This window comes from Sphaeroforma arctica, assembly GCF_001186125.1.
Source record: "Sphaeroforma arctica JP610 unplaced genomic scaffold supercont1.2009, whole genome shotgun sequence".
NCBI lineage: Eukaryota > Ichthyosporea > Ichthyophonida > Sphaeroforma > Sphaeroforma arctica.
The window spans coordinates 1-9,401 of NW_014038549.1; the positions used below are offsets into that span (position 1 = coordinate 1).

Here is a 9,401-nt window from a genome sequence, read left to right on the forward strand (position 1 = left end):
TTTGGACGCACCTGTATCTTATTGCGTTTTTATAGGCGACGGTCATGTAGGTATAGATTCACGTATTGGTCTTTGGAAGAGATGGGCACATTACATTGGTATATCATCCGTATTTGTGTAGATATGTATGCATGCCTTGATATTCCAGACATCACTGCAGCAATTTTATAGCCGATGTTTCACTATACTAGCTGTTTGTTAATGAGGGCTGGACTATATACTCTATCCAAATACGCACTCAAATATACATGCATATATACATGCACTTATTGTGATGCCTTTGTGTATGTGTGACCAATTTCTGCACTGATAGATATATGGTTTTTTGTTACTCAGAGTAAGTCTTTTACACCTGCGAATAGTAATGCAATTGCGCACTTCAAGTCCGCCTATTTTGAATTTTTTTCTGTCCCATCATTGCTTCCTATTCCTCTATTCAAATTGTATATGAATGGAATAGTTCTTGCATGGCCTTACTCCGTTTTTCTGCTCAGAGCATGTTCATGAACTTCCTATTTTAAAGTTGATTGCGTTTCTGCGTCTGAATTGTATTATATCGTTTAAGCTTGTTCCCACAACATGAGTGTGTAGTGTACCGTGTGTGTGACTAAACGTAAAGATTCACTTCCCAATATGAATATCAGGCGCTCAAGCGTCTGTTTAGGTACACGTTGTTATGTATGCGTGTGTATGCTTCAAAATATGCGTTGCGCATCTATCGGTGTAAATATATATATACGTATGTTTAAATAAAGTCTACTGCTATACATCACATAGATACATGTCCATATTGTTATCATGTTTGTATATTGTTTGATTTTGAATAACCACATACATAAGTCCAATCATACATACATGTCGACACATACATATCGGTTCAGATAAAGTCAAGTACATATCGTAGATTCTCTATCTGGTAAGCTTGTACAGAATATGCATCCTTATATGGCTTTATACTTGCTCTCGGCCAAACATCTGTAAGACCAGCCTGACTTTTTTTGCAAGCGTCTATCTATACACCACTCCCTATGCTTCATTGACATTTGTAGCTCTATCAATCCTTATGTCTGTTTGTTGTTTCATTTTCTTTCCTCGGCTGCAGTGTTCACAAAAACGGTCACAGTGGCGTATAATTTTGAGCAAAACCAAACGTTACGACTCCTTGTGGTGGATATTGACAAGCCTGACGGGGGCTTAGATAAGCAAGATATTATCGGTGTGGTGAAGCTAACGCTGAGCAGCATCCTTACGTCGAACGGACAATCGAAGAAAGTACAGTTGGTCAATGAGAAGAAAAGGAAGGTAGGGGGAGTGTATGGTGAGTGCTGTTTTTGTTTGCTTGTGCTGTATTAGTAGGTATCATATGTATTTGCAAGTATACTAAAAGCAGCTGGAAAATTTAGTCGAAAATAACTCAGCTAGTGAAGGAGAAGACGAGAAAATAGTACGCACAGACCCTCTTTGTTCTCGAGGCTTTAACATGTACACTCAAATTTTCCGAGTTTTTAGGGGTTTATGTATTTGGGGTTTAGGGATTAGTAACCCTGAACCCTAAAACTCTAAAACCGGTGGGTATACGGGAGTTCTTTATGTACTCGATTGGGTGTGTACTATCATCTACACAGGAATGTTCACTGGTAGTTCTGCGAGTGAATTATGGCATCAGGAACTGTCTGTATTCCTCTTACATAGTGTGCATTCCGACACAACACACTTTAGAGCTATGTATTTCTATTGCGTGTTGTCTGTATTGTTTTGCTTTTAGGTCAGTGCGTATATTTCTATCGTGTTTTGCGTGAGTTTGTCGTCGTGGCTGTTTGCATTGGTTTGTATGCCACACTCTTCTTTCTATATAATACTGGTACAGTGCCAAACAATCTCCTGGTATTATCACACAGATCAATCGTACGCGCTTGTTATAAATGTCCGTGTACACCTCATCTAGATCGGCGGTATCATACAAGTGTCTGCCGAAGAAATGATTGAGAGCAAGTCCATAGTGGCGCTGGACTTCAAGGCCACCAAGCTAGATAATAAAGACGGATTATTCGGCAAAAGCGACCCATTTCTGCGCATATCGCGGCAGAGAGAAAACGGCGAATTCGACGCTGTATACAAGACAGATGTGATCAAGAATAATTTGAACCCGAATTGGAAAAGATTCACCATACCTTTCCAGACACTGGCCAATGGCGATAGGGTAAGTGTATACATGCTAAATCCCATACGGTTGCAAGGGTTGTCGTGGTTTTGATGTTGTATGGGCTATTTTTTTTTGCATATCTAATATTGTTCTGTTTCTCTGCTTATTGAAATTCATATGTGAGTGTTTCTTTGAATTCCTGAATGCGAGTGAGTTTTGAGTTTATTGATGTTCCCTGGCCATTATTCGAAACCTTTAAATTCGAATTCGGAAACACGAGGCGATGTATACATCGAGCTCGAGCACATTCACACTTGCCTAAGATTCAAGAACAGTGACCCTTGGGTATGAGATCCCGCCTCCCGCTGCAACCGATCACAACCTAGTTGTATTATCAGCAGTTTGTAAAAGCAATCTGTGCGTCACAGTAGTATCCTTCTGCAAATATGTTGTCTGTATCATGTATATCAATATGCTTGCGCTCGTTCCGTCACGGATCTCTCACAACCCATGTCAATTCTCAATCCCTCGTGTCGTAGGAGCGTACGCTGAGGATAGATGTGGTGGACTGGAACGCCGATGGTTCAGAGGACCACATAGGAACGGTATACACATCTGTGCGCGCGTTAGAAGAGTCTCAGGGGCCAGCCAGTTCGATGCCGGTTATCAACGAGAAGAAGAAAGCCAAGAAGAAGAAGTACAAACACTCTGGTCTCCTGCACTGTGTGAAGTGTGAGCTGATTGTGGCCTCGACGTTTCTGGACTACGTCAAGAGCGGCATGGAGATAGGCTTGGTGAGTTCGGCTCACATACAATGCATGTTTGTGATCTGTGACGTGTGGCTTGTGGTTCATTGTGGAGTATTCATATCGCAGGGCTTTCTCCGAGGCTGTGTTCGAATATACATGTATTAGCGCGTCCTCAGAGATTGTGGGTGTGTTTCATATTAAGTGTGCGCATATACATATCAAATTCAAGGTAACCGGCAACCGAGTGAGTTTGCTAAATATGAATAAAGTCTGACGCGCAAAGTACGAATATTGTTATGTTGTTCTTCGTGCATGATTGCGTAAAATTGCGGTGTGTGCTAAATACGTACAGCCTTGTCATGTGAGCTGCTTGGTCTGTACATCATGTATATGTTGGTTGTATATATATGTGTGAGCATCATAGGAAACTTTAAGTGAGCTGTTTCATTGTCATGTTTCTTTTGTAAATGAATTCATCTCGGCTTCAGTTGGTTGATTCGCATATTTTATATCGAGCTGCTGCGTGGAACAGATGATCACTTGCCTGCGATTCGCGCAGCATATTGTCGCGTTCTCACAGTTAATCGTAAACGACTTGCCCATTTGTGAGATAAGTAGTCACACACATTTGTTCGATTCAAATAAGTTCTTAGCTCGTAGGATTATAACGTCTGACGTTGATGTGACGTGCCGATACCATGCATCTAACAGGCGATCTCATAATTAGAACTAAGATTTATCCGTCAAACTCGCGGTAACTAGCTGCGACCAATAGCTGTAGTACAGCGTCCACTTTTAAATATACTATCTGATATCTCACTATATATATATATATATAAATGTATACCATCTGATGTCTCACTATATATACATACCATCTGATATCTCACTATATATATATACCATCTGATATCTCACTATATATGTACCAGCTGATATCTCACATTACCTGTCGATGCCTGTATCCTACCATGCGCCACAGATGATCGGAATCGACTTCACAGCCTCCAATAGGGGTCCATCAGACCCACGGTCACTACACTACATGAACCCTAACGTACCCAATGACTACGTCACCGCCATACAACAAGTGGGACAAATCCTGGCCAACTATGATGCCGACAACAAATTCCCGTCGTACGGGTTTGGGGCGCGGATACCACCGAACGGCCATGTGAGCCACTGCTTTCCAATCAACTTCAATTATAATGATCCCGAAATTACGGGCATAGACGGAGTGCTTGCTCACTATCAGAACTGTCTAAGTTCAGGTGAGTGTGGTATCCGGCTCAGTCGGTTGTGAGGGTGCCCGTGGGTGTTGCTTACGTCGTCGTCATGTGACTTCGGTAGCATCAGTCTAGAGTTTTCAGCTGTGTATTGTTGCGAGTCGTCTGGCATGATGTTGTGACATCCTTGTGTATGTGGTTGTTCGTGTTGCTGATATTTAAAAAAATTAGAACAATTGAGTTTTCAAGCTTTGCCACGTGGGCACGTATTCCCGCTGCTCGCTCGTTTGTATCGAGACTATACACTCATATGTGCATAAAATAGTTATACTAGTCTAAATTAGCTTGTACGATATTTACCTAGTGGTTGGTCACTTCAGTCCGTTTGCTTTAGTGTCGCATGGCCACACATCTTGGTCCAGTGGTAAATGCGCCACTGGTTTATTGAGCTGAAATGCACGCAATATTTGTCCTGGAATCAGAGAGAACTCGATACGGTGTAGATTTATATTGTGTTTGTGCAATGTAAATGTATAATAACTCCCTAATAATGTACAATAACTTGATGCGATGTAATTTATGAGCCGTTCAGCTAATGATATCCTAACTACGACATTGGCTGTCGGTGTGATCTAAATCTAATGCTGTTTTCATTTATTTATTTATTTTAAACAGTACAACTCTCGGGTCCCACTAACTTCTCGCCAATGATCGAAACGGCGCTGGCACAGGCCAAGGGAACCACGGCCAAGAATCTTAAGTACACCATCCTGGTCATACTCACCGACGGAGTGATCTGCGACATGGACAACACCATCGACCAGATAGTGAAAGCCAGTACTGAAGCTATGAGTATTGTCATCGTAGGGGTGGGCGAGGCCGACTTCGGGGCGATGGACTACTTAGACGCAGACGATGCGCCTCTGGTGAACAGACAGGGAAGGAAGATGGCCCGAGACATCGTTCAGTTTGTGCCGTACCGAGACTTCAAGACCAAAGGCGAGCGCAGCATTGCCGAGGTCACCTTAGCCGAGATACCCGAGCAGGTGGTCAGTTTTATGGCTAGTAAGGGCATCCGCCCCAGACCCTCCCCTGCGAGCCTGATGCCCACGCCCAGTGTGGTGTCGACATCGTACGCCTCCAGCTACCAGTACGCTCCGGCTGGGTCGCCGCAGAGACAGGCGTCTACTTCATCGGCGAATGGCCAGCCACCATATCCAACTCATCCTAGTGCGCCGGTGCCACAACCGTCGCAACCGTACACAGCCCCATACCCAAGCAATCCGACTATACACACTGAGGATGTGCAGCGCAAAAACTTGCCCCCTCTGATACCTGACCACAGGCTCTCTAAGTCCAACTCGGCCTCGAACTCCCCTACTACGTCTATTTTAAAGAACCAATCAGCATACGGTAATGGAGGTTATCATTCACAAAACCAGAACACAGCACCGTATCCCACGGCCAATCAGAATGCGCCATATCCGGATAACAACGGTAGTAACACGAACAGGCAACCGGGCCGTTCTGGAAATAGACTAATTGGTACGGCCTCGGTAGTCAGCTACCAGCCGTTGGCAGCACCCCACGACCCGTATCGAAGAAATAGCTTACACAACGCACAAAGAGGGGGTACCCAGCAGGTACAACAATACCCCTCGCCCTATACAGGATCAAATAATAGTGTGAATACAGCCCCGTATCCTACCAATAACAAGAATAACCCACCGTATCCCCAATAAACTGTCTTTTACTCACGTATCTACTACACGCCACATGTGTATCTGTTTGCCTGGCAGTATTGCATTGGCTAAAGGATTCAGCTGGTGTTGTTTCGTACCTTCTTAGTCTGTCTGCAGTAATTGTACATGGGGCGGTGTTCGAGGTGAGCTTCCTGTGGATTGATCTCTCAACAGATATACATCACATTGCCGTCACCATATAGGTGGTATTATGCACAACGAACGAAAAAAAATTCAGTAGAACACCGTTGAAATGCTGCAGTAAAGCTTGTGCCTCCCGTCTTCATTCACTATCTACTATTTTATTCTTGCGCATGCATCCTACAAAAATTTAGGTCATTTAGTTGACATCAGAAATGTTTACCCTGCAAACATCAACAGATTCATGCCACCGTCGTCCAATAGACGAATTTTCTATTACAGGTAGAGTTCTATAGTAAAAAGTATATAGATATATATAAATATCTATATGATGATGATTTGCGTGCTTCATATTCTATGCTCAAGGCTTTTATTTGCCTTATGTATACATTTACTCTACACTAGAAAATACCAAATCTTACAACCTTGGAAAGAACCACGACCCAATAGCACCGTCAAGGTCTTCTTTGCCATTATACGGGTAAGTTGGTACCCATAACTTTGACAAATTGCATATCAACTTGTCATCTAGTAAATCCCAGGATTGGCACCATTCTCGTTCGTAGCAATATTGAGCACATGCTTCAAATCGTTCCACAACGGTCATATCTTTCAAATCGCTGATGTCTACAGTTTCATCATTATTATCGCTCACCACAAGTTCGACAGCTGGCACCCGGTAGTAAAGTGTGTCATCACCTTCTCCAATAACCCACTGCTTGTTCAGATTCCCGAGTTCTTTGATGCTATCTTCTGGATTGTACCCGTCTGCCCTGCATCGCTCATCAAACTCTAGCATACAGCTGGTACCCTCCACGCACTGCTTTTCTTCCGGATTTGAAGCAATACAGTTTCCGTCTACCTCAGTCGGGGTTTCACAGAATATACTACCGCTGGCAGAAAGGAAATTGGAACCCTCAGCTCGTATGGTGACATCCAAGTACAAATCCGGGTTAGAACAGGAATCAAATTTGTGATACATTTTCAACATGTCATTTTCTGTGTGGCCCTCCTCTCCGTCGCGTTCAAATACAACCAACTCGCCATCTTCTGTTGAGTAACCTTGGAGGTAAATATTATAATTATCGCTGAAGAGCATTATACATTTGTTGTCTTCCGGCATATCGGGCTTATACACGTATCCAATTGCCGTACACGCACCTTTCTCCCCTCCGCTTGCCTTATCACAGGCAACTGAGCAGGCCTTGGCGTACTCATCTACTGTATCAAAATTGTTATCGCCTCTGAGTGACTTCACATCTTCAATAGCATCCGATATCTTCGGATTTCCACCTCTATCATCGCATGGCTCGCTTGCGCAGCTTGGGTTTACGTAGTCCACTAATAGCAATTGATTTGCACTCGACTGATATACATCTGGCAGTGAGCTGACATTCTTCTGCATTTCTTCATACCCAGGTCTAAACCAGTTGAAATGTTTTTCCTTGAGCTCGTCAACATCTTCTGGTTTCAAACATTCACTCGCATAGATATCCGTGCTAACACAATGCAGACCATCCTCGCACTCATTTCCGTCGTTGTCGGTAAACGAATAGAAAGTACACTCTTCGCTATAACAGCTCTCTTTGTACTTGATACCGACACAACCCAATCTCGATGCACCCCCACCATCACCACACAAACTAAAACCGTATTGTTCGCCTTCCGAACAGAAATCAGCCGGGTTGCGGATGTATAGCTGCAACGCATTGGTCGATGGCGAATCGAACCCACTATCTTCCTCGATGTACAACTCTTGGAGATAGTAATAAACCTCTGATCTAAGCAGATTGACACAGAGTGTATTATCTGAGTCGGTACCGGGCAAAAACCGGATTCCAAATCCTGCACACCCGTTCTCAGGGATGTTTGCACACGCCTCCTCACAAGCGTCCCCGTATGCTTGTATGCTATCGTAGTCCTTTGACCCTTTAAGCTCTTCTACCACGAGTGGTGCGGGTTCTCCGCCGGAGAATACCCATAGGTCTAACACGGGAAATTTCCGGTCCGGAATAGGGTCTCCGGGAGGATACAGTACTTGATAGTAGTTCTATATTAACGAAACAGAATCAAACGTGAATATCAGGCAGTCTTTCAGAATGACTTTTGTAAACATGCACTGTGAATGAATGTTATCAACATTGTACAATTCATAAATCGCAATGTCGTTTATGTTCAACATTGCACAATTCTTAAATCGCAACGTCAATTGAGTGCCTTATGTTTCAGCAGCTTGTCATTGGCATATAACACCAATTCGGAACTCGATGGGGACTCAAGTATACTTGCACGATCTAAAAAATACACGGAAGTCATTGTAGTGTGTCAATGAAGATTGAAAACACTAGCGCGATTGACAACATACCGGCGAAGAAAGTACTAGATCATATCCATCGAAATTCAACTTTCCCATTTCGGTATATGTAGGCCCATAGTAAGCCAACCATTCCTCGGGAGTGATGGGTAGACCTTCCGTTTGGCGTCCATCGATTGAACACGCAAGCACAACGCCAAGAACTGTGCCTGTTCGGATGTGCATGCCTACAGATAGTGTATTTATAAATGGGTAATATATCTTGAAGGTCTTCACGGACTAAACTATAGAGGTATGTATGTGTATGTGGTAGTTACAGAGGTGTATGTCTTTTATATACACAGTATAGTGCATACGTTTATAGTGCATACGCTAATAGTGCATACGCAATGATCATAACGTGTGCTGACTGTGCTCCTAATGGCAAATCTGCTGTAGACGTATCAAATTTTGAAACTTGTGGAGCACTACATTATGAGTATATCAGTATAAGTGTGCGTGTATTGGGATTCTTTAATTTATATTCGCCGAGAACGGCATCTTTGCATAAAACGTTCATATTATCCAATACGATTGTTACAAACATATATTATTGCTTTTTAGGAGGTCAGATCTTCTAATCAGAACACTCTTATTTACTTTTTTGATCTTCAGTTTTTATTTTTATACGTATACTAGTCATGTTTATCATCATTCATTCACATAGTACTATAGTAGTCGGTGCTCTTAGCTCTATACAGCAAACAGGATATATTTCACTGTCTGCACTCGCCACTCTGCAGTGCAGAACAATTGGAATTTGCGCTGGAGCATGACTTTAATTACAAACATACTCGAAGATCGCATATATAGTAGATATCGCACACTATGGCACTGGATTTCCCTTTTACATACGTATAATTAATTATAGATAGATGCCATATTTTAGAAATATTCGAGATAATATTACTACGCATATACGAATTTTATAGTAACAGTTTCCAGTATCACTGCAGATAACGAGTTATTAGTATACATCTTAATTATTCATGATCCACATAGCCTTAAAAAATGTTCAAATTATTAAAATGTAGTGACAGTTTATAT

General features: G+C 42.6%; 2 protein-coding genes across 2 annotated transcripts; one reads left to right on the forward strand and one right to left on the reverse strand.

The window, feature by feature from the left end:
- Positions 1-1,097: 1,097 nt before the first annotated feature.
- On the forward strand, positions 1,098-8,115 carry SARC_12005 (hypothetical protein; the record flags this gene model as incomplete). Its single annotated transcript, XM_014293896.1, has 5 exons — positions 1,098-1,302; positions 1,946-2,200; positions 2,683-2,937; positions 3,875-4,163; positions 4,794-8,115. Coding segments are annotated over 5 exons (2,071 nt in total), but the record flags the coding sequence as incomplete, so codon positions are not given.
- SARC_12006 (hypothetical protein) lies at positions 5,213-8,791 on the reverse strand. The gene is made up of 2 exons (XM_014293897.1): positions 8,367-8,791; positions 5,213-8,051 (listed from the first exon to the last, which is right to left on the reverse strand). The coding sequence occupies exons 1-2, from the start codon at positions 8,538-8,540 to the stop codon at positions 6,420-6,422; spliced, it is 1,806 nt and encodes a 601-aa protein (XP_014149372.1). The 5' UTR covers positions 8,541-8,791; the 3' UTR covers positions 5,213-6,419.
- Positions 8,792-9,401: the final 610 nt, after the last annotated feature.